Source organism: Pipistrellus hanaki (assembly GCF_964339955.1).
Source record: "Pipistrellus hanaki genome assembly, chromosome: 4".
NCBI lineage: Eukaryota > Metazoa > Chordata > Mammalia > Chiroptera > Vespertilionidae > Pipistrellus > Pipistrellus hanaki.
In genome coordinates, this window is record NC_140506.1 from 44,809,588 (window position 1) to 44,835,622 (window position 26,035).

The 26,035-nt window shown below is 35.9% G+C and overlaps 1 protein-coding gene across 1 annotated transcript in view; it reads left to right on the forward strand.

Moving 5' to 3' along the window:
• Nucleotides 1–26,035, forward strand: part of ADGRV1 (adhesion G protein-coupled receptor V1) — a gene marked incomplete at its 5' end in the record, with an annotated part of 423,052 nt that overhangs the window by 93,282 nt on the left and 303,735 nt on the right. The window contains 16 exons of the mRNA XM_084880847.1: nucleotides 4,441–4,571; nucleotides 5,627–5,726; nucleotides 6,357–6,536; nucleotides 7,179–7,342; nucleotides 9,701–9,791; nucleotides 11,607–11,685; nucleotides 11,789–11,927; nucleotides 12,510–12,651; nucleotides 13,689–13,951; nucleotides 16,249–16,424; nucleotides 18,283–18,407; nucleotides 19,191–19,348; nucleotides 19,445–19,591; nucleotides 19,937–20,044; nucleotides 23,345–23,609; nucleotides 24,342–24,461. Of these exons, the coding sequence (XP_084736973.1) occupies nucleotides 4,441–4,571; nucleotides 5,627–5,726; nucleotides 6,357–6,536; nucleotides 7,179–7,342; nucleotides 9,701–9,791; nucleotides 11,607–11,685; nucleotides 11,789–11,927; nucleotides 12,510–12,651; nucleotides 13,689–13,951; nucleotides 16,249–16,424; nucleotides 18,283–18,407; nucleotides 19,191–19,348; nucleotides 19,445–19,591; nucleotides 19,937–20,044; nucleotides 23,345–23,609; nucleotides 24,342–24,461 (2,388 nt within the window). The remainder of the gene's footprint in view (nucleotides 1–4,440; nucleotides 4,572–5,626; nucleotides 5,727–6,356; nucleotides 6,537–7,178; nucleotides 7,343–9,700; nucleotides 9,792–11,606; nucleotides 11,686–11,788; nucleotides 11,928–12,509; nucleotides 12,652–13,688; nucleotides 13,952–16,248; nucleotides 16,425–18,282; nucleotides 18,408–19,190; nucleotides 19,349–19,444; nucleotides 19,592–19,936; nucleotides 20,045–23,344; nucleotides 23,610–24,341; nucleotides 24,462–26,035) is intronic.

Genomic DNA, 26,035 nt, shown 5'->3' on the forward strand with positions numbered 1-26,035 from the left:
TAAATATTACTTTCTTTCAAATGTAATGGGAAGAATTTAGAAATATGGGGCAATAGATTTTTACTGTGGTTGCAAACTATGTAAAAATGTGCTCTTTATAAATCTGTGTGAGATCCTTCACTCTGTCACCCAACTTAGTAGTATCATAACCTCATGTTCCATTCAGTGTGTTTAATTTTTTTTCTTTTCTCAAAGATTCTATGAATCTTTCATAGGAAAGGATTTGAATAAGAAATGTAATTTTTAAAAATATAGATCAGCTATCTAGTTGTTCCTCAGTAAGCATGGGGGTTGGTTAGAGGACCACTGAAAATATAAAAATCCAGGTATGGTCAAGTCTCTTATATAAGAGTAGAGGCCTGGTGCACAAAATTCATGCACTTGGTGGGGGGCGGGAGGTGTCCCCTCAGCCTGGCCTATGCCCTCTAACAGTCTGGGAGTCTACTTGTTGCAGCGCCACCGCCAGGTAGCCTGGGCCTCTCTCTGCATGCATTTTATATTCCTACTAGAGTCCTGGTGCATGAAATTCATGCACTGGGAGTGGGGGGATCTCTCAGCCTACCTAGCCTAACCCCATTGAACAGACTGGGTGTCCTCAGGGGATGTCCTACTGATGGCTTAGGCCCACACCCCGGGGGGGATCAGGCCTAAGCCTCAGTCTGGCCTCCCTCTGCGGGAGGTGTTGGGACTGATCAGGGGAAGGTGCCACCCCCATCACCCAGCTGCTGCTGCTGCTGCCACTGCTGGTTGCCGCAGCTGCCAAGGTGTTTTCATCAACATGGACTCCAATCCCTTCACCACGAAAAAATGACAACTGAGGATATGTTTCCATTGATGTTTAGAGAGCAGGGAAGAGAGAGGGGAAGACAGAGAGAAACATCAATGTGAGAGAGACAGTTCGATTGGTTGCCTCCTGCATGAGCCCTGACTTGGGCTTCAGCCAGGGTGGAGCCTGTAACCTAGGTACATGATCTTAATCAGAATTGAACCTGGACCCCATGGTCTGCAGGCCAAGGCTCTGTCCACTGAACCAAACCAGCTAGGGCAGGATATGACATTTCTTAGCTCCTCCAGCAGTGGACCTTCATTTTTTCTTCCAGGAGTGAGGTGGAAAAACCCTAGATCACCTTCTTGGATTCTTATTACCCAAGTTACCAAGAACACCGTGTGTGGCAGCGTATAGGGAGCTTAGCTAATGAATGGTCAGAAAAGTTGTTTCCTCTGCAGCTCATGTGCAGAGGCCCTACTGGTGTGTGTGCCCTTGGGTTGGGGTGTCTCGGAGCAGGTGCCCCTGTGTGTCGTGTCTCCACTCTGGCCCGCCCCCAGCCACACAGTCCCCTCTTGTCCGTCTGTGTGCACAGCTCCTCCTGAGTCAGTCGTAATGCCCTAATTTGCATATTACCTCTTCATATATATATATATATATATATATATATATATATATATACACACTAGAAGTCCCCTTCATATATATATATATATATATATATATATATATATATATATATATATATATATATATATACTAGAAGTCCCTTGCAGGAAGATTCCTGCAATAAGGCTTCCTGCTATGGTCTCCACTGCCCCATTGGCTTCCCTTCCTTCGCTGCTGCCCCGCCTGCTTGCTTCTCCTCAGTTTCGCTCCCCTCTACAGCACTTGGCTTCTTTCTACACTGTCTTTAGTCTTCGCTCTGGCCTGGATATGCAAATTAACCGCCATCTTGGTTGGGTTAATTTGCATACTCACCCTGATTGGCTGGTGGCCGTGGCTTGTGGGTGTAGCGAAGGTACAGTGAATTTGCATGTTTCTCTTTTATTAGAGAGGTTATAGATTCCTTATCTGTATTAGGCTAGGCCTAGATTCTATATGATATATCTTTTAAAGAATCACTGACTTTTGGTGGACTCCATAGATTTCTTGTCTGGATGTAGTCAGATTATTTGGTAGAGGAGAGTTCCCCTTAGTCTTTCATGGGCAAAACCTAGAAGGCAGTATAGTATTTGGTAACATTTTTGTTATGTAAAAAATTTATCTTTCCTCCAGACCTACCTTCTGTCCTTTCCATTATATATGACTAAGCACTTGTTTTAAGTTTTTTCTTTTTTAAAGACAATTCTTTGACTCCTCATCCAGGTAGAAGGTAACTTTCTAGTAATATTGCCCAGGAGGCATTTTAAATGGACCTGTTTCCTGGTTCTGTCTTAAAGAGGCAGAATCAATACCTTCATTTTGATTATTTGAAAAAATTTTACACTATTCAAGCTATTGACATAGTTAGGTTATGTGTTCAAGGAATGCTATGTTTATATTTTATTTGTGTGTGTGTGTGAGAGAGAGAGAGAGAGAGAGGGAGAGAGAGAGAGAGAGAGAGAGAGAGAGAGAGAGAGAGAGAGAGAGAGAGAGAATCATGCTGCAAATTGTGTTTCTTGCAACGTTTTCTTGCAAGTTTCTTGTATGGTAATGTGTTAAATTTTCAAAGATGATATTATTTAAGAGGTCTTATACTTTGAGTATTTTACATTTACTAAGTTTATAGAGGATTTTACTTTTTTCTCTCCTTATCATTTTGTTTTCATTTTTACTTTATAATGTATATTTATTCCTAAATCTCTATGTATAATATTGCAACCATAATTTAAAAAATTTATTGTGATTATAGAGACCCCTTCAATATAGATATTGATTAACCTACATTTTGTTTCTTGCCACTTGTATTTTACTGTATTTTTAGCACTGATCAAGCTTTCATCATTTTCCTTTTGAAGTATTACTAGGTTGTTTGATTTAAAAAAAATTTGAAAACCATGAATCCGTAAACCTTTTTATTTGTGTCACCAGACAACAGTGTCGGTGAAAATGACTCCAGGACTCTATCTGTGCCTTTCAGTAATGAGCCCTCTTTGTTCAATACCAACCTGCTCTATGAGAAATTCTGCATGTTGTACAGAGATTCCAGGGCTTTAGTAGTGCCTGTATTTGTTTGTTTGAGTTAGTTATTCAAGTATAAAAAATGATAAATAGTATGCTGACAATTATGACTGATTAAACACAATCTTTCAGTTAATCTGAACCTTTTGCTAACCTGATTTCCTAACTAGCAGTCTCTATATGTTAAAAACACACACAAATAAGACATAGTCTACTAATGAGATGGCAACTAAATTTATTATTTTGTATTTAAACACTTAAAAATGTTTACATTGAACATTCAAATGTTTGAGGAATCTTATTTAGAGGTTTTTCAGATTCTTTTGCCTTATAATATCCTCCACTCTCCCCAAATCATTTGTTGTTCTAAACATAAGTATGCTTATATCCAGTATACAAATTTAATTTTTGTTTCTTAGTAATTGAATTTAATATAATTTCTGAATTAATCCATATTTTAAGAAACCTTTCTATTAGTAATGTTTTTTTTTTCTTCAGAAATTAAAAAAATATGGCAATTAAAAATATGTGTAAAGGATATTTATATTTTATTTTATTTTTTCTCTGCTCATTAAAAATATCAATTATATTTACTTATTTGGATTGAATATGCATGGATTTCAACTATACTTCTATGCTATAAAATTCAGATGTATTCTTTTAAAGCTTTAAAACATCACTTAGTTTTTCACAATAATCATATTTTTGGTGCTACAATTCATTAGTATATCTTAACTTGGGTTTGTCATCAGGCAAAGCTTTTGAATTGAGCCTATTTTCAGCAAGCCACATGGCCCCCAGCAGTACTACATTTCACTTTCAGCAGATTAAAAGAAATGCCTATAGTGATATTCTTCAATTTTACAAAATATTACATGAGGACAAAAGCCAGGAATGGAAAGTATCTAAAATAGCTCAATTACCCAAGAAGGAAAACTGTAACTTTGCTGAAGTTACAGAGACTGATGTACAGATTTGACACCTTTCCTTTGTATTTCTTTTTATAAAACATAATCATTGATGGTATATGTAAGTTACAATTTAAAGAAATGTGATTTTCAGGTATTTGCAAGCATTTTTATGCATGCATTGTGTAAAATCACATTGCATATCAGTGTAAGGAATTGTGTCCTTTTGAAAAATGAAGGGAAATTTACTTGTGCTATTGTTAGTTTTGACCATGAGAAATTTCTTTACTTTACAGAACATTCATGTTCTGGTGCATGTTTTGGAGTGTATAAAAGTTTGTGTTTCCCATTATAGCATGTGCTTTGGTAACTTTTACACATTGAACTTCCTGAAGTTCTACTAAATACAATTATTTAGAAATGAGATACCCATACTAATAAACAATAAGCATGTATAAAGCTTTAAGAAAACCCAAAACAGAACAGCTTTGCGATGTTCTGAAAAAGGTACTGTAATAGTTGCATGTTTGGGATTTGGGTTTGGTTGAGTTCAAATGTTAAATTCCTTTCCCATTAAGCATTTACCTGTGCATTTCACTCCAGGAGAAATTTTGCAATTCCAAGTGATAAGAACACCCCCTGGTCGAGGAAATGTCACTGTCAACTGGAAAATTATTGGGCAAAATCTAGAACTCAATTTTGCTAACTTTACTGGACAACTTTTCTTTCCTGAGGTAAGACCACAAAGAAGAGCTTTACCAAACATGTGTAGAGAAAACAGTGTGTTTGAGAAAAAGGAAAACTCTGATTATGTAAAGCAAGGATTAATGGAGGTTCATGGGAGAGCTACTTGCTGGGAACACTAAAGAAAGAACATTACTTGAATAAAGGATTTCTGAGACGTAAGGGATGGATTTGTTTTTCCTTATGTGTTTGCTAGGTCTCATTTAAAGAATTAGAAAAGGTCAACTTTGTATTTGAGACAAGTTCTCTTGCTGCTCTCCTGGCCTCCCATTATTGTCAACTGCATCATTCTGAAGACTGAGAGTGCTTGTCCCCCATCCTACTCCTCGCTGTCTTGGAATTTTAAATGCCTGGGAACAACAAATATAGCTGTAAAAATATATGTCTTTTTTATGGCCTTGTTGACAAGATATTGCATGAAGATAATACTAAAAATATATTTTTGAGGTGCCATTTAGAGACTGATAGTTTGAAAAAGGTGATTGTTGAGAAATATATATATATAGAGTCAGAGTCGTAGCATCCAAAACGACGGAAGGCTCCACTGTATGTGCAGCAGGTGAGTGGGCTGACCGCCTGACCTCTCAGAGAGAGAGAGGCGGGGCTGATCAGCAGTGGCTGCAGCTGCTAGCAAGGCCCAGAGGGAGAAGCAGGGTGATCAGATAGATAGGCCAAACAGATTGATATTTCTCCTTCATATCAATGTTTCTCACTCTTTTTCTCCCTTCCCCTCACTCTAGAAACATATTCTCAAGTGAGGACTGTAAAAAAATTGTGCATCCAAACACTTTTTATTTAAGCCACATGTTCTGTGGCTTAAAAATATAAATTAAATTAAAAAAAAATTTGATGAGGGATCAAACCCGCAACCTGGGCGTGTGCTCTGATTGGGAATCAAAGTCACAACCTTTGGTGTATGAGACGGTTCTCCAACCACTGAGCAACCTGGCCAGGGCTGAATGCACAGTTTTTAAGGCCAATAAAAGTAGGAGATATTTTGTGTTTCCGGATACTAAGGGCATGAATCTCTTCCTGTCTGACATAGGGGTCACTGAGTAAAATAATATGTGTGCATTTGTTGGACGACAACATTCCTGAGGAGAAAGAAGTTTACCAAGTCATTCTGTATGATGTCAGGACACAAGGTAATTGGGAATTCAATTTTAAATTTTTGCCGGTATATTAGTTTCTTTTAAAAAGTAACAGTTATCTATAAACTTAACAGTTAATGTTACTTTATATATCACCCGTTCCTAAAAATGTTAAATCCATAAAACATCAACTCAGAATGGGAATATATTATCTTTATGTACTCATAAATTTTGAGTACATAAAGATAATATATTTTAAAAATATATTATCTAAAAATTTTGCTAAATATTTTCTTAGGAATAAAAATTTTATGCAATTAATTTTATACTAGCAGTCCAATTTGGATTTAGACCCAGTATTTGTATATTTAAAATTCAGTCATTTTGAGAAAGTTATCTGGTACATTCCTCAGTTCCTACTCAATTTCTGTTATTCAGATGACCAGTCTAGCAAATAATGACAATAATATGTAAAGTGAAAAAAATTCATGATTTGCTATCTAGAAAAGGAAGATTAAAATTCAGATTCTCTTACTCAGCCTGAAGATTTCTATTAAGGACATGAACAAAACGGAACACTTTCTGTCTACTTTAATGTGTTTCAGAGACTGAGGTTACCTTTTAAGTACTTAGAAGTTAATGCCGAGTTACTGTTGTAATTTTTGTGTTCCCTGACAACTTTAGGAGTCCCCCCGGCCGGAGTCGCTCTGCTTGACGCTCAGGGATATGCGGCTGTCCTGACTGTGGAAGCCAGCGACGAACCACACGGCGTTTTAAATTTTGCTCTTTCATCAAGATTTGTTTTGCTGCAAGAGGCTGACATAACGATTCAGCTCTTCATCAACAGAGAATTCGGGTCTCTAGGTTTGTGTTGCCCTGGAGTGAATGGGGTTTCCAGACAGGTGCTTTTTCAGTCTCCTACTTGTGTGGGTGAAGGCCATGGCTGACACAAAGAAGGGACAGGAAAAGCACTAACACCAGTATTTATTAATTTTAGGATAGGACTTTATAACTTCTTTATGTTTGAAAGATTAAAGTCATTTTGCGTTGTCACAAAAATGCTATGTAGCAAATAGATATAACCTCTCAGCATCACTAATAATGTTGGCTGTGAGTCCACTAACTTACGCTGGGCTTGGGATAGTTCTATTCCACATGTCTCTCATTCTTCTCCCGGGACCAGGAGAAGTTCAAGGAAGCAAGTAAAAACATGCCAGGCCCCCGGAGGGCTAGGCTCAGAACTGGCACCTCTTCCCTTTATTTTGTGCTGTCAGCCAAAACAGGTCACACAGCCGCACTCAGAGCCTAGAGGTAGGTCAGTCTGCCTGCCCACCGGGGGACATCCCTGCGCCATTGCATGAGTAAAGGTCAAGGATATGGGAAGGTGTGAGGAGATGGGTTAATAATACAAACCACTAAGATGGCTTTAGATAAACCAAAGAGTTCCCAGTGAGATACTATATTAAAAGCTTAATTATAAAATCTTTTCCCATTCAATTCAACTAGGAGCCATTAATGTCACATATACCACAGTTCCTGGAATATTGAGTCTGAAGAACCAGACAGAAGGAAACTTAGCTGAGCCAGATGTTGACTTTGTCTCGGTAGTTGGCTTTCTGATTTTAGAAGAAGGGGTAACAGCAGCAGCCATCAACATAACTATACTTGAGGTAAACTCTTTTGCTTTACTGTATTAAATCCAAATAACCACATAAAAAGTAGAAATTGATAGAATATTCTGGAACCTTTAAATCAGCTTATCTCCTTTGTGATTAAAAAAACCCCACAAAACACAAAAAAATACCACATAGGGGTTTCTGCTGTTGTCTGAATAGGCTGATCTGCAGTTGTGTATTTTATTATAGAAACATCTTGTGATAAAGACAATTTCCTTAAGGAGCATTTTGGTTACTCTAAAGATTTCATTGAATCAGCAAATCAATGTTGCATCTTAATTTTTAGGACTGGTTAAATTAGACGGACTTAGAGACCTTGGAGAGGTTGATGGCTTAAAATGTGATATGATTACTGGCCTGTGTTTCTCAGGGGTTAGAGCATCAGCCCTCACACTGAAGTGTCATGAGTTCAATTCCCAGTCAAGGGCATGTACCTGGGTTGCAGGTTTGATCCCGGCTAGATTGGGGCTGGTTCAGGAGGCAACTAATTGATGTGCCTCTTTGACATCGATGCTTCTCTCATTTTCTCTCTGTTTCCTCCCACCCCATAAGCCGAACTGCCTCCTGCCTCCACTCCCTCTTAAAATCAATTGAAAATATGTCCTTGGGTGAGGATTTTAAAAATATGCTTATGGTCAAATTGATAGTCAATCTCTTTGATTAGCAGTGATTATGATCAGTCTCTCCATATCCCACCCAACCCCTTGGCAACCAGTTTTCTCTTCTATTTCTATGAGTTTGACTTTTCCTTTTTTTTTTTTTTTTTTTTTTAATATACCACAGTTAAGTGATACTAGTCAGTATTTGTCTTCCTCTGCCTAGTTTATTTCACTTAGCACAATCTCTTTTGATAAAAATGGCAGGATTTACATCTTTCTTGTGGATGAATAATATTCCTCTGTGTATGTGAATAATATTCCTCTGTGTGTGTGTGTGTGTGTGTGTGTGTAGTAGTAGTAGTAGTAGTAGTGTGTGTGTGTGTGTGTGTGTAGTAGTAGTAGTAGTAGTAGTAGTATGTGTGTGTGTGTGTGTAGTAGTAGTAGTAGTGTGTGTGTGTGTAGTAGTAGTAGTAGTAGTAGTAGTAGTGTGTGTGTGTGTAGTAGTAGTAGTAGTAGTAGTGTGTGTGTGTGTGTGTGTGTGTGTAGTAGTAGTAGTAGTAGTAGTGTATCTTCATCCATTTATTCCTTCACAGACACTTAGGTTGTTTTCATATCTTGTTTATTGCAAATAATGCTGCAATGAATATGGGGGTGCATATATCTCTTTGCTATCCTGTTTTCTTTCCCTTTGGATATATACCCAGGTATGAAATTGCTTTATTATATGTTTGCTCTTTTTTGAAATTTTTTGAGGAACCTCATATTATTTTGCATGGTGGCTGTTACCAGTTTATATTTCCACCAATAGGGCAGAAGGGTCCCTTCTCCACATTCTTGCTAACACTTCTTATCTTTTTGATAATACCCATTCTAATAGATGTTGGGTGATATCTCATTGTGATTTTCATTTGCATTTTCATGATGATTAGTGATGTTGAGTACCTTTAAATGTACCTGTTGGCCACTGTGTACCTTCCTTGGAAAATGTCTATTCAGTTTCTTCACACATTTTATTTTAATTTTTATTTTTTTAAATATATTTTATTGATTTTATACAGAGAGGAATTGAGAGCGATAGAGAGTTAGAAACGTCAATGAGAGAGAAATATCGACCAGCTGCCTCTTGCACCCCCCATCCCCCCACTGGAGATGTGCCTGCAACCAAGGTACATGCCCTTGACCGGAATCGAACCTGGGACCTTTTAGTCCGTAGGCCGATGCTCTATCCACTGAGCCAAACCGGTTTTGGCTCTTCACACATTTTAAATCAGATTGTTTGATTTTTGATATTGAGCTTGTGAGTTCTTTACATATGTTAGATGTATGATTTGTAAATATTTTTCCTGTTCCACAGATTGCCTTTTCATTTTGTTGATAGCTTCCTTTGCTGTACAGAAGCTTTTTAGTTTGGTGTAGTTCTACTTATTTTTGCTTTTGTTGTTTTTGCTTTTGGTGTCAAATTAAAATACAATTGCCATGTTTTTTTTGACATGTTAATCTTTTCTAATTTATGTTAGAATTTTTATATTTTCTGTATACAATTTAAGAATATATTTATATATATTTATATATACTTATATATATTCTTAATATATCAATATATTTATATTAATTTATATAATAATATATTTATATATTCTTAATATATATTAATAAATATATATATTTATAAGATCATTTGAGAAACAGCTTGTCAGAAGTAATTACTTTGAGAACACAGTTATAGGGAGTTTAATGGATGTAATTTCTGCAGGATGATATACCAGAACTGGAAGAATACTTCCTCGTGAACTTAACTTATGTTGAACTTATGGCTCCTTTAACTTCATTTCCTCCTAGACTAGGTATGGTGGATTTTTGTTTGTTTCTGTTTACTCACTGCAAACAGAGTTACTTAATTTTTTAGTCAGAAGTAATCCCTGTGATGTTTGTTAATATTAGCTACATGTAAAATAATTATGTTTTTAGGTTTATTTTAATTTAGAGACTATTGCAGTTTAACTATTGGACATTGTAAACACATTTAAGAATTATTGTGTGATGTTTTTTACATCTTACAACCATTTTATAACCTAATTTGTAATCTTCAAAATTAAATTAGTTCTTAGGAAGGCATTTTTTCTTTTAAAAATTTATTTTGCTGTTTTCATTAGATCTCTAAACTATCAAATGATTTTATATTATCTTAGGCTAATCAGAGTGTTTTTGTATTTGTTGTGTTCTCATTTCTTTTTGACCTTTTATCTCTTTCTTTTCATGCTTAGAAAAAACTCATTTAATTCATTACAGACTGAAAGGTAAAACTTGAAGCTCAGCAAAAATTTACGTAGATATTTATTTTTAAAAGACGTTTGTGGTTTGGACGTTTAATATTGGGAAATTTGTCAGGAATTTGTAGTTATGACAGCCCAGTAGGGGGTGGTAGTGTATAGCACTGAGGTAGGCTGCCTTCCTTTTTTTTTTTTTTTTTAGTTAGAAGTTGCCCTGGGCAGATGGGAAGTTAGTCTGAGTTAAAGAAAGAGAAGCATGGCCAAGAGCAGCGGCCTGGGTAATAGGAGTTTCTCATTCATTTCTGAACTCAACAAAATAACTTTTAAAATATCAAAAGGAAATCATCAGTTTTCAACATACCACTGTTTGATAAACTTCAGTTATTTTGCAAAAGGAATAAATGACTCCAGAGACTAGGCCATGTATATCAAGTAGTTATTATGGGATAGTTATCATCCACACTAAGAGAGCTAACAAAACAATTCATATTCCTTTAAAACTCACATTAAAGGTAATTTGAATAGTTTAACTTTTGTTGAGTGCTTTTTAATGCTCCTGTTCTAAGTGCTTTTGAATATTAGTGCTTTTATTCCCTGTTACCTTCCCATTTTACAGATGAGGGAGCTGATGCTAAGAGAAGCTAAGTATCATGCCCACAGTCACTCAGCTAGCAAATGGTGGAGCTGGGATTCTGCTTTGCAGCCTCTAGTCTGATGGGCACAGATTCTGATTTTATATTATTTGCTCAACAATGTATTCTTTTTACTCAGAGAGAATTACTCTCCAAACCTTTCCCCTCTCGTCAGCTGCCAACACTACCCCAGATTAAGATAGGAATTTAAAAAGGTATAGGACAAACATATTTAAAAAACAAAACTAAACGGTAACAGGATGAGTTATTCAGTATTTCAAAACTGAATAATGGATATTGGTAATATACTGACTGGGTGGACAGAATTCAAAATAAAAAGGGTGAAGAGAAGTTTATTTCAATGTTAGTCTCTGTTTCTTTCTCCTAATCTTTCCCACCTGTCTCAGCTTCTGTTCGTATCCACCTCTGTCTGTCTCTCTTTTCCCCTCATACATTTTTCTCTGCAGTACTCCTTGCCCCTCTCTCCCCATTTCTTTCTCTTTGTTCTTTCTACTCTTTCCAATTCTTCTCAGCTGATTAAATTTCAGTAAGTCAATGCCTCTTGTTAGCAGTTTTCTTATTCAGATGTTATAAGCATTATTGTCTTTATTTTCTTAAACATCTTCTGAATAATGTTTCAAATACCTCTAAATTAGGAATTAATGTAGTCTTCAAGAGACTACCTTTCAATTCTATATAAAATAGTTCTTTAAAATAATTTATGTTAAAGTGCATTTCTATGTTGTTTTTTTTTCAGATTCAGAGGGCTTGACTGCACAAATTATTATTGATGCCAATGACGGTGCTCGAGGCAAAATCGAATGGCAATATAGCAGGTAAGCCCAAGGCCACAAGGGAGTCCTTTTCTGAGGTCCAGATTCTTTACTATTTACACAATAAAAGGTTATAAGGAAAATGCTTGTATTCCTTTTCTTACAGGTTTGAAATTAATGAAACCCAAGGACGTTTAACACTGATCGCCCAGAGGAGTGAGGGGGCCCTGGGCCACGTTTCCTTGTTCGTGTATGCCCAGAATTTGGAAGCACAGCTGGGGCTGGATTACAGCTTTACCCCGATGGTGAATTCCTTAAGAATGATAATGATTTAGGCCCTCTATAAATAAATTAATATAAACTAATAGACTATGACATATTTCCACTGTAAGTTAGGGGAGAGGACTTTCACAAAGTGGAATAGTTCTCTTCACTGTTTTACAATAGCATATAAGTTGTATTTTCAATACTGTTCTAAAGATTAATCTGTATTCTATTAATGCATTATTTTATTGCAATACTTAATACTGAAGTGTTATCATGTTATAGAATTTATATTATTAGGTGACCTCAGAGTGTTTCTTATGCTTCTTGAAAATTTAACTGTTGTATTTCACATATGTTGTATTTTAAAATGTTTTAAAATACATTTTACTTTGTTTCTTTATGCCTCTTATTGCTTAACCAAACATTTACTTCCTTCTATTATTCCACAAATTTTACTTTCCAAACTTAATATTTTCCATTTAAATTTTTTAAAATTAAGCCAAAAAAACCCTGTTAAGTCATTTATTTCACTTTCACAACTATATTGTATTTCTTTCCATTCTGTAAAAATGCAGAGTATATTTAAATATCATACTATCTACTTTTACTTTCTTGACCAGATTCTTCATTTTGCTCATGGAGAACGGTATAAAAATGTTGACATCATGATTCTTGATGATGATATTCCAGAAGGAGATGAAAAATTTCAGCTGATTTTAACAAATCCTTCTCCTGGACTAGAACTGGGGGGAAGTACAATAGGTAATTGATAATTTCTTATACACAGCTTCCTCTCCATCATGCACTTTTCCTAATATAGAACCAGATGTAAAGAGATTAGTCTTGATGGCTTTTTATGCTTACAATACAAAATATTTTAAGTTAAGCATTTTAGAATTTCTGTGTCAATGTAATAATGCTTCTAGCTTGTGTATGTGTGTGTGTGTGTGTGTGTGTGTGTGTGTAAAATGAAAAAGTAGGTTTGTAACAAAGGTAATATTAAACATTTTCCTTAGTTATTACAGGTTTTATTTAATTTATGAATGTTTTTCTTTTGAATTTGAAGTTTGTATTGATTTCCCTTTTAGCAGTAGAAGAATGCCAAGATGTTTTAGTATCATCTAATTGCAGTAGTATTTATACATAGAGTTGAAATGTATTGACACCTGAGAACTGCCAAAGGGAGCCATAATTCTTTGGTTGGAACAGTTTAATATTGTTAGCAAAAATCATCCTGGTTCACTGCTTTATTACTATTATGCTGAGTGCTTAGAGAAGGTGAAAAGAAGAAAAATGACAAAACCTCAGGGACACACAGAACTTCAGGATGGAAAGGGCTCTAAAACAGGGGTGGTTCTGACTCTGTTTTTTCATTACTTTGACGCCTTAGCCTGGATGATGACTCCAGGGTAGTGAAGACAGGCATCCTTGTCTTGTTTCTGTTTTTAGTGGCAGTGCTTCTATCAATACTTATTCAACATTAACTTTTTTTTTTTTTTTTTTTGCTATTGGCTTCTCAGAGGTATCACTTTATCAGGTTGAAGAAACTGTCTTTTATTACGAGCTCACTGAGTATTTTTATGTCATATGTGAATATAAATTTTAATAAATGCTTTTAAAAATTCATTTGCTTCTTGACAAAGGGATTTCTTTACATAAGGATGCGGGGAAATATTCCCCTTGTTTTAAAATGACCCAGAGAAGAATTAGCCTACTTTACAATGAAGCATCAGTATACTTCCCAGCACTTACAAGCCATTCTATTTTCATTTATTACTTCAACATTTTTATTTTGACAGCCGTAATTACTGTCCTCGCTAATGATGATGGCCCTGGAGTTCTATCATTTAACAACAGCGAGCACTTTTTCCTGAGAGAACCAGCAGCTCTCTATGTACAAGAGAGTGTCGCCGTCTTATACATTGTTCGGGAACCTGCACAAGGACTGTTTGGAACTGTGACAGTTCAGTTCCTTGTGACTGAAGTGGATTCTTCAGTGGAGTCTAAAGATCTGACTCCTTCCAAAGGCTATATAGTTTTAGAAGAAGGTGTTCGATTCAAGGTACAGTATGAGCCTTCACTGGCAGGGAATAATCATCTTTTAAGTTTACAAAATAATTTTTCCTTAGAAGAGCACCCTATATCCTAGAAAGAAAAAAGTATTTCCAGCATAGATATTGGGAAAAGACATGGTTAGATGACTGTGTGAAAGTGCCCTGTGCTATATAGTTTATAGAGAGAGCAACTGGAAAAATTTGCTCTATGATTAGGCAGCGGAATGTGCAAATAAAAAAGAAAATATGTGTATTGCTATTTTAAAATTCAAGCATATTCAAATGGAACACATCAATTTATATGTATATAAACCATAACCTAAAAATAACTCTAAACCATTCTTTGCAGCCATGAAGCCTTGGCACAATCACTCCTTCCTGTCATGTTTTCATTAAGTAAAATCTAAGTGCTTACTTCAGTTTGCTTGTTTCAGAAGCAAGTGTCCTATGTGAATGGGAATAGCTCATTGGAGAAAAAATACTCGATTTGGATTACTTACAAATGTGAATAAACTAGCAGAAGTTTATCTCCAGAAACCTTTTCCCATATATTAATAATTTTGTTTTTAAACTTTATTTTAGAAACATACTTTAAATTAGCCAATTCCACCAATTTAACATATTTTAAGCTTACTATATAATAAAGTATAATTCTAGAATAATATATTTATCCTAGTTCATCTAAAAGCAGTCCATCCAATTATTAAAATGTTTTATTTATGATCAGTTTCTGTAAACTAATTACATTTTTAGTGCATATTCATTTGCATGTTTAATTTTTCACATTCTTTGAAATTTAGAACCTTTAAAAATTTTTTTCAAGGACGCTTATCTTCATATAGATATTAAATAATTCAAATTTGAGGTATTTTATGAATTTGCCATTGCTTTACATCCACATGCTTTTTAAAAAATGTTTTAAATTAAATTTAAAACTATTTTAAATTATCTTCTGTGGGTTTTTAAAAATATTTTTATTGATTTCAGAGGAATGAAGATGGAGAGCAAGATAGAAATATCAATGATGAGAGAATATCATTGACTGGCAGCCTCCTACATACCCCCTACTGGGGATCAAACCTGCAACCCAGGCATGTGCCCTGAACTGGAAACAAACTGGGGACTTCTTGGTTAATAAATCGGCGCCAACCACTGAGCCACACCAGCCAGGTTGTGGTGTTTTCTTAAAAAACTTTTTTTACAGTGTGTTTGAAGACCTTACTGTTCATTTGGCAAATTAAATGTTAGAGAAATTGGAATAAATTTTCTTTCACACACATGATGATTTTTTCCTCCAACATGTTTTTGATTTTGAGATATAAAAAATAAAATACACAAATATTAAGTGTATGTCTCAATGACTTTAAAAATATGTATGCACCCATGTAACCACCACTCAAATTAAGCTATTGGACATTATCATCACTGCAAAGTTTCTTGTTCTCCCCAGAGGAAACTACTTTTCATATCCTATCATTAAAGATTCATTCCAGCCTGGCCAGCATGGCTCAGTGGTTGAGTGTTCACCTATGAACCAGGAGGTCATGGTTCAATTCCACATCAAGGCATATGCCCGGGTTGTGGATTCGATTCCCAGTGTAGGGTTTGCAGCAGCCAGCCAATCAATGATTTCTCTCATCATTGGTGTTTTTATCCCTCTTCCTCTCCCTTCCACTTCAAAATCAAATAAATATTTTTTAGACTCATCTTACTGGTTCTTGAACTTCATGTAAGTAGAATCATAGAGTATGTAATCTTTTGTGTCCCGCTTCCTTTGGGCAATGTAATTTTTGAGATCTGTATGGTTGCACACCTCAGTAGTTGTTTTTTTGATTAAATTTTTTTTTTTTTTTTGCTGAGAAGCATTGAATAAAATAAACCACTATTTGTTTATGTATTCTCCTGTTGATGAACATTTGTGTGTTTGTTTTAAATTAGGGCCCACAATGGTTATAAAGTTTTAATAGTGAATCCTAGACTAGAATGAAACTAATACAGTGTATAGATAGCTAGAGCAGGATAAAGAATTAGCAAAAATGAATATATTTATAATTTTTATCTTGTTGTTATTTTTAAGTGCCATAAATATTTATTTTTAGACACTTCTGTGCCATACATTGTGTTGAAAATCTTGAAATTAGTAAATGGGAAGAGTTATAACTATCAGATTATGGGAATCAGTATTAGAATTTAAGAAAAGGTGATGCTTCCAAAACATATTATTGTCAAAAATATTTAAGATTTTTTTCTGTCTGTTGTAGAAATACTATAGTTTAGTGACTTTATCTTTTGATTTTGTTTTCAGGCCCTACACATATCTGCCATATTAGACACGGAACCAGAAATGGACGAGCATTTTGTTTGTACATTGTTTAATCCAACTGGAGGTGCTAGACTAGGGGCACGTGTTCGAACCCTGATAACAGTTTTGCAAAACCAGGCCCCTCTGGGGCTATTTAGTATCTCTGCAGTTGCAAACAGGTATAGTTTATTCAAAAGGAAATTGCCACTTCTGAAGCTAAGTAGGAAATATTTTTTAATATGATTTATTGATTTTAGAGAGAAAGGAAGGGAGGAGAGAGAGATAGAAACATCAATGATGAGAGAGAATCATTGATTGGGTGTCTCCTGCAAGCCCCCCACTGGGAACCGAGCCTGAAGCCTGGGCACATGCCCTGACCAGGAATCGAACTGTGACCTCTTGGTTCATGGGTCAACGCTCAACCACTGAGCCACACTAGCTGGGCAGGATATATTTTTTTGACATAGAGAAAATGTAGAAGGAAACTGAGCTCTATCTTTTTTTTTTTTTAATATAGTTTTATTGATTTTTTTACAGAGAGGAAGGGAGAGAGATAGAGAGCTAGAAACGTCGATGAGAGAGAAACATCGGCCAGCTGCCTCTTGCACACCCCCTACCGGGGATGTGCCACAACCAAGGTACATGTCCCTAACCGGAATGGGACCTGGGACCTTTCAGTCCACAGACCACTGAGCCAAGCCGGTTTCGGTGAGCTGTGACTATCTTAAAAGGGATTTATTTTATTTTATTTATTTATTTATTTTTTTTTGTAGAGCAAAGGTAGAAATTTATTAAAGAACAATTACAGACTCCCCGTAGGGAAGGGGAAGAGTCCCACTAACTTCCTGTTTCCATGATTTATAAAGGCTGCAATTCTTGTATCCTGATCTCCCTCTGATTGGTCAATATTCCCTTTTGAATTGGTTACTATAGTGACTTCTCAGGCCCTCCTCTCTCATTATCCTCCCATTCCTTCTAGGTTTTCTTCCTTCTTCTTTATTTTGTTAATATAGACCCTTTTAGGCTACTCCCAATTCTCTTGTCTTATGCAAATATACCTGTTGCTGTCCCCTTGTCTTATGGAAATGTAACTGCACCTGGCTTCTTAAAAGGGATTTTTAAAATGCACTCTAGCAGATAGATTCAGAGAGGCAATATGCCCTCTCATAACAGGGACTGTCAGAAACCTAATCATGTCCTCCATAATGATGTCACTAGAATTCTTATTTTCCCAAAGTTTACACTTTCAGGTAATGGCTTGCACTGTTTTTATTTTTATTTTTTATTTTTCCAATAATAATAAAAAGTGAGAAATAATAGAAATTATACTTAGTTACTCAGACCAAATGAATGACTCTTCAAAGATACATTAACATGATTGTAGTGTAAAATTCCCTCTGTAGGCTGAAGATGTTTATATTTTTATATTTTAAAAATATTTCAATGGGTCTTGTTTCACTGATACACTAACTAGATCAGTGGTCAGCTGTCAGCAAACTCATTAGTCAACAGAGCCAGATATCAATAGTACAATGATTGAAATTTCTTTTGAGAGCCAAATTTTTTAAACTTAAACTTCTTCTAACGCCACTTCTTCAAAATAGACTCGCCCAGGCCGTGGTATTTTTGTGGAAGAGCCACACTCAAGGGGCCAAAGAGCTGCATGTGCTCGCGAGCCACAGTTTGCCAACCACATCTAGATCAATGAATTCCTGGCTTATTTTTTTCTGTCACATGTTTTTGTTTTATGTAAGAAATAACAAGGTTTTATTTATTTTTTAGAATGTGCAGCATGAAGTTACTGACTATTAGTATTTTGTTATGATCTTAGTATTAGAGTATTAATTTGTGCTTTTAAAAAAATCTTCATAAATGAATATCTTTGAGGTGTAGAGTCTTCCAGCTCTATAAAATTTGGGAATGGAGCTCACCATAGGCTTGTGTAAATTAAAAAAATGTATTAAATATATTATCGCATTGTGTCATATATTTTAATATGCTTTTTCTGCTTTCCATAATCATTTTTGTTTGCTTTAGAGCCACCTCTGTAAAGATTGAAGAAGCCAACAGGACTGTATATTTAAATGTGTCACGTACTAATGGCATTGATTTAGCTGTGAGTGTGGAGTGGGAGACAATATCCGAAACAGCCTTTGGCATGAGTATGTTTCATTTCTTATAAGGACAAAATTCTATAACGAAGAAAGATTGCATGTATAAAATTTACATATTCCCTCATGAATTGTATATTATGGATCTGTTGAAAATGGAGAAAAGATATATAATTATTTTATTGCACCCACAGCTATTTATTGAAGGCCTAATATGTGTCAGGCATAGGTCTAAACTCACAGAGCTTAGAATTTAAAGGGATGACAGAAATAAAACAAGTAAAAATCAGTGTGTTGTTTAAACTGTAATAAATGTTTTAAAGGGGAAGTTGTTAGGGTTGTGAGAACATAAATGAATACTTCTCAGGAGTAGCAAAGTTTGAAATAAGACAAAATGCTAAGTAGAGATTGATTATGCAAAGACCTGGGTTGGAGGAACATGGAGGAAAAGGTGGGAAACCAATGAGGCAGACATCAAAAAGCATTTTAAAAAAAAGAATGTAAATGATAGACTTTAGGTTGGCCATTGGGCTTATAAATAAGGGGAATGTTGAATCTGAAGAGTTAGACAACACTAGATCATTCAAGAGGTTGAGGAACATGTTATGGGCATTTGTTTCAATTCTAAGATTAATGGAAAGCCTTTGAGTGCTTTAAGCAATGGGAAGGGTTACTATGCCTATATAGCATAAGGTGGTATGAATCACATTTGCGCTTTGAAGACCACCCTCAGTGCCATATAAAGAATGGGCTGCACTGCTTGAATAATAGACTCAGAATTGACAAAGTTCGGAAGGGATTGTGCACTTGTAAATTATGACATATGTTTTTCAGGGGGAACACATATCGTGTTTTCCATATTTCAAAGTTTTTTCGATGCCTCGGCTTCTGGCTGGTGTTTCTTTACTTCGGAAGACTCAGTATATGGTGTAATGTTAAGAAAGGTGTCTTCTACCATCTACCGATGGCAAGGGGTTTTCATCCCACTCGAGGTAAGCATCGTTTATTTCATGGCATACACAATAAGATGTGCGTGTAAATGTTGGCTACCTCGGGAATTACAGTTATGTTTATCCCTCATATCCTAGGATTTAAATATAGAGAATCCTAAAACGTGCGAGGCCTTTCGTATCGGACTCTCTCCCTACTTTGTGATTACTCACGAAGAAAGAAATGAAGCAAAGCCTTCCGTTAACAGTGTGTATACATTCACATCTGGACTCAAATTATTCCTGGTAAAAGAAACAAACAACAAAACACTTTACTTTTTTTTTGTAGGTTGTTTTATGTAAAAGAAACATTAGATTTGTAAACTTGATCTAAATGGAAGTTAATGCATCGTCTGTGGTCGTGTGGAAAAGGGCTTTTGGCAAGTTGATACTCATTTGAGCAAGGTGTCTTACTCTGGGGATGTTTTTTGTCTTTCTTGAAAGGATCCCTCGTTAGGCATATTTAGATGTCAGAAGGATTTTCCAAGTTTTGAACTTCAGATACTGATTCATACTATTACTGTATTCAGATCCTTTTTTAGTTATAGTCTACTTTAAATTTTTATTCCTATTGTTCTGTCTTCCTTGCAGGTACAAACAATAATTATTTCAGAAAGTTCTCAAGTAAGGTATTTTACTTCAGACAGTCAAGATTATTTAATTGTTGCAAGTCAAAGAAATGATTCTGCATTAACACAGGTTTGATTCTTTTAAAATGAAATTTTTAATGCTATAATTAAAGCCCATCAAAGATGTAGTCTGTAGGTTTAAAATAAAATTTAATTGGAGGAAAGTAGTAAAGTAGAATATACATACTGATTAGTTATAGTTAAGTTTTAAAAAATCTTCAAAATTTTTTATTTTTTTTAACATTTTTATTTATTGATGCTAGAAGGAGAGGAATGGGGGAGATAGAGATGGGTCATTAATTTGTTATTTCACTTATTTATGCATTTGTTGGTTGCTTCTTGTATGCGCCCTGACCAGGTATCAAACCCACAACCTTGACGTATTAGAATGACCCTCTAACCAAGTAATTCTGGTTATCACATGTTATATAAATACTTGATTATTGACAATATTCTCCATCTGCATAAATGTTTATACCATGTTAAAGGGATGAGTAGAGAAATAACATAATTACTGCAAAATAACTTTACTAATTGCTCAAGCATGACATAATGGGTAAAAGGAGGGGTGATCCATCTGTCCACATGGGGTGCTGCTCTGGCTGGTGTGTTATACTCCCAGGCTGCAAAAATAGGACAAGGATTTCACTTAGTTGGGAGAAACCTACGTCCTATGCAGTTTTCATTAATCAGGCTTTGTTTTGCCTTCCCAAATTAATATTTTCTGTTTCTAAGGGATATGAAAAATATCCTCTGTTTTCTCATAAAAACTTCAGGCAGTCATCTGGTTAAAGACAAGTGTATCCGCTTCCCATTGCTAATGTAACAAATGACCACAAACTTAACCGCTTAAAACACAAATGGATTCTCAGACAGTTTGGGAGGTGAGACATCTGAAACAGGTCTCTCTGGGCTAACACTAAGGTGTTGACAGTTCCCAGGAGAATGCCTGTGCCTTTTCCTGCTTCCAGAGGCTGCCCCATCCCTTGACACTCTGCCCTCCTTCATCTTTAAAACCAGCAATCCCATCATCCCCGCCTCAGCTTCTGTTGCCCCATCTCCTTCTCTGACTGTCCTGCTTTCCCTCTTTTGCTTGTAAGGACCTTTGTAATGACCTTGAGACCAGCTGGACAGTCAGGACAATCTCCCCATCTCCAGATCCCTTAATCAACATCTGCAAAGTCCCCTCTGGCGTGGGAAGTGCTATATTTACATGTTCCAGGGATTGGGACATGAGCAAGGAAACTTTGGCCCAGAATTTGCCTTTACTGCTGAGGTCAACCAGCACCGACACCTGCTGGCTTCTCTCTCCTGTATCCAGTACACCCCACCTCTGCCCCTGACATTGGCCTGTCAGTATACTGAGAGCTACCCTTGACCACTAGAGCCATCTGTCCTCCCTTTTTGATGTGGATAATATCCCAAAAATGTCAAGTTTAAGGTTATTTCAGAATGGATGTTCAGGCCTTCTCAGTCTGTTTTCTCAGCTGTAATTGTTAGGGCTTCACAATCACTTTTAAAAAAAAAAAAATTATTTTATTCATTCATTCATTCATTCATTCATTCTTTATTGATTAAGGTGTTACATATGTGTCCTTATCCCCCTAATACCTCCCCCTCCTGGCTCATGCCTTTATCCCCCTGGTGTCTGTGTCCATTGGTTAGGCTTGGGAGCCATCCCTCTGTATTCCAGACTTACATATCTAACTTTCTATTAGCATCTCCACTTAAATATATGTTAGGTATGGAAGATTTAGCATATCCCCACTGAACTTTGGATTTTCTCTGCAAAACTTGTTCAGTGCTTGCTATCATCTCAGGAAATAGCAACATCATAAGTGCAGTTGCTCTGGGATGTGTCCTTCTTGATTACTCTTGAATGACATATAATTTATTATTAGGTGTTCTTGTTTATAGTTTCCAATAATTGAATACAGACTTCTCTCCCACACTATCAGAGCCTCTAGCTGATTTCCAAACTTCTTCTCTGACCTCCTCAGACCCATTCCCAGTCAGATGGCTGGGGTAATATTTTATTTCATTATTTTATATTTTTTATTGATTTCAGAGAGGAAGAGAGAGATGGAAACATCAATGATGAGAGAGAATCACTGATTTGCCCCACACTGAGGATTATGCCGACAACCTGGGCATGTGCCCTTATCAGGAATAGAACCGTGACCTGGTTCATATTTCTGAACCATGTTGGCTGGGCCGGAGTAATATTTTAAACATTAATTAATATTGAATTATCCCTAATTTTATTTTATTTTATTTTATTTATTTTATTTTATTTATTTTTATTTATTATTATTATTTTTATTCCTCATTTTCAAACTTCAGTGATTTCCGATTATATTTAGCATACATCTGAGTAAGTAGGATAACCATATCTCATTTGTCCAGCACAGTGTTGGGTTATGCCAGTTGTCCTGATATAATTACTAATATTGTCCCTTTTGCTTGCTCAGGGACCCTGGTGATAAATTACATGGTCACCCTAACAAAAGATTCCTTACCTCTCTAGTCTAACTGGTCTTCACTTCCCTAGAACTATCAGCTTCCTTCCATTTAAACCCGTTTTAATTCAGATAATGACAAACTTTTCCTGCCTTGGAAATTTTGTCATTCTCTCTACCTTTATTTTCCTAATATACCCATAGTTCTTTATCACATCATTTCAATTGTTACCTTTAGCACTTGTATCAATTTTATAATTGTGCATTTACTTAATTATTGGTGTGTTTGTTTGCCTTTGACTAATACTTAATATCCATAAAAGGAAATATTACTTATTCATAACTCCTAGAATAATGCCTGGCTCATATAAGATTCCCAATTGTTGACTGAATAAATAGAATTCTTCTGAAACTGACCAGGTTATATATTTGGGATTGTCTTTTAATTTTAAACATATGAACACTCACCCTGAAAACTTGTATGCAATGCCAGCATTAGTACTAAAAAGTTTATGGGTTTCTCTTGCTTGAGAGAGGGCAATGAATGATATTATAGTATCAGAAAGTTTCTCATCTAGTTTTGAATTTTTTTATATTTAAATGAATTATCTTTTGTTTTTGGCATTCCTCTTCTCTTGCTATCACTGACTCCTGCCCAGATGTCTATTAGAAACCGATTTATTTTTAAATAACTTTACTTTAAAATTCATTCTACCTGTGTGTCTTCTCTTTCTCTTTCACACATACAGAAAAAAGGGGGAAAGAGCTTGTTTTGCCATTTTCTCATGTTTGAAAATATTCTCTCAACTAAATTAAAGGGTCTAGGAGAATAAACATATGACACTGGTTAAATTATCACAAGTGCTCGATTCCTCATCACGAAGGATTCTGCATTTGAACATTCCCTGCAGGTCTTCCGGTGGGACGGAGGAAGCTTCGTGCTGCATCAGACACTCCCTGTCCGAGGTGTGCTGGCCATGGCCTTGTTCACCAGAGGAGGCTCTGTGTTCTTAGCCATTTCCCAGGCTCATGCTAGGCTCAATTCCGTTTTACTGAGATGGTCTGGTCATGAGTTTGTCAACTTTCAAGAAGTGCCCATCAGTGGGACAACACAAGTCGAGGCATTGATTTCAGGAGATGATATTTACTTAATTTTTGCCAAAACTGTCTCTCTAGGTAAGAAGATATAATATTTGTAATGCATACAGAGTTATCAAAATTAGTATTCATGTAGCATGTTCATATGAAAATGCTCTCATAATAATTTTTTAGCTAAGTCATATAATGTTTCTTGATGGATAAATATTAGCTGTCAGCTACAAATAGATTTTGGGGGAAAATTGTTATGCCCATAATCTTTAGGGGTTCTGAACCACTACTTTCAAGATATTAAAATAAAATTGGGGAATGGATGGGTAAGTGGAAAGATCTATGAAAAACTATGAAGATATTATACTTATAGCATAAGTAGATAACTTTTTATATTGTATGACTGTACTTGGGATGGCATGGGTAAATTATAGTAGTAATAAGTGGTGCTTAACAACTTTTGATAAAACTTTTAAAATATTTATTGAATATGAATATGCTTCTTTCTGCTTAGAGGAACTTTCATAAATAAAATCCCAACACTCCTAAAAAGTAAAACATTTGTTGCTATGTTTTTTAATATTGGGTCATGATTAGTGGCTAACTATGTATAATATATACTTCATGTGACAAATACAAAAAGACTTGAAATGTTTCCTAATAAGTTGTATTTCTGTTTAAATGAAATCTGAGGACTCCCCTATAAAATTTGTTTTTTTAATCAGACTTAATGTTTTTATTATAGATTTCCTGCGAAATTGTCATATTTTTTTTTCTGAAACTTTTGCCTTCAGATTTGACTTTTATTTATTATTGTAGGAGATCAGAGTTCAATTGATATTTTCATCTGGGAGCCAGGACAGTCTTCTTTTAGGTATTTTCAATCCCTGGATTTTGCTGCCAATAGGATCCATTCCTTCACACCAGCTTCAGGAATAGGTAAGGGATTTTCAGCGGCTAGCTAATTCTGAGGGCAGTGTGGAAAGCCAGAATGTTTTTAATCTCACTGAATTAGAGGTAGTGTTACATTGCCAGACACAGGGTATTTTATTAAGGATGTAAAATCAAGATCTTGACAATAATATTTTCAGAAATCCTAGAATTTTCAAATGACTGATACTGATACTCTTAAAATAGGGATTGTGTTTGAGAAGAATAAGAATGACTAAAATGTGGGGGAAACATGAGTGAAGAATAAGGGAGGGTAATACATTATTTTTGTCTGGAAAAAAATGAAGAATGAGGCTATATTTATATCTTTTAACTATGAAAGTATTTATAAGGGACTTGCAAGTATGTGTACTGAAGAATTTTTAAGAAGTTAGAGAATGGTTGTGAGAACTTTGCCATTCTCGTTCACTTTCCCAGCTTTCTTTTATGGTCTGAAATCTTTTCTTGGTTCTCTGCACTGTACTCTGCACATTAGAAATATAAGCAGTGTTTTTACTGTAATCTCAGTAGTTTCTGAAACAAAATCTTTTCATGACAACCCAAGGGGTTAATCTGTCTCAAGGCTATAGGGTTATTTAAGGGCTGGTAAGGAGTCACTTGGGTGGGCCAGTGACAGTAAGGCGAAGAAGCCAAGGTCACCCAAGGAGGCAGCCCCACAGCATGGTGAACCTATGGGGCTGCCTCCCACAGCAGGGGGCACACTCTGAGTCAGTGTGTCTCTTGTTAAGGTGCCTCAAGGAGCTTGGGAGCAGCCAAACCTGAGTGGCTCAGCAGGCAAGTCTGGAAGAGTCAAAGCCCCACTTTTTAAAACGAGATAAGGAAATTCTATATGCATTAAACAGTACACATACACTAATTAGGTATTACCTGTAAGCCATTGTTATGAAGAATTTCTCACCTTCAAAGGTTTAATGTCTGGTTGGAGAGCAAGAAAAATAGTAAGATAATAATTCAAGGTTGAGCCCCAATCCCATTTGCTCTGTGAGTGGTAGAATTGGAGGGGTTCAGGGGTCTCTGACCGGAGCTTGAGCTCTGCCTGGGAGGATTGGCAGGAAATATTGTGCGGAGAGGAAGAGGTATGAGCGAAAGTGAAAGGCAGGATTGTCTGTGGCATTGAGGGCATAATGAGCAGACTAGCATGGTGGGGACAAAAGATTTGATTCAGAATGGAATGGTGGTAAGGTTGGAAACAAACTTGACTTTAAACAGGTGGGCCTGGAATGTCAGCCTGGGTTTGAACTGTGTTTCAGATGGTCCAGTGGTTCCCAGACATTTTGGTCTTAGGAATTTTTCACCCTCTTAAAAAATTGAGGCCCTTGAAGAGTTTTTGTTTGCGTGTATATCTACTGATTTTTATTGGATTGAAATCAAATGGAGAAATGTCAAAGACATTTATTTATTAGTTCATTTAAGAATGACAGCAATAGCCGAAACCGGTTTGGCTCAGTGGATAGAGCGTCAGCTTGCGGACTGAAAGGTCCCAGGTTCGATTCCAGTCAAGGGCATGTACCTTGGTTGCAGGCACATCCCCAGTAAGGGGTGTGCAAGAGGCAGCTGATTGA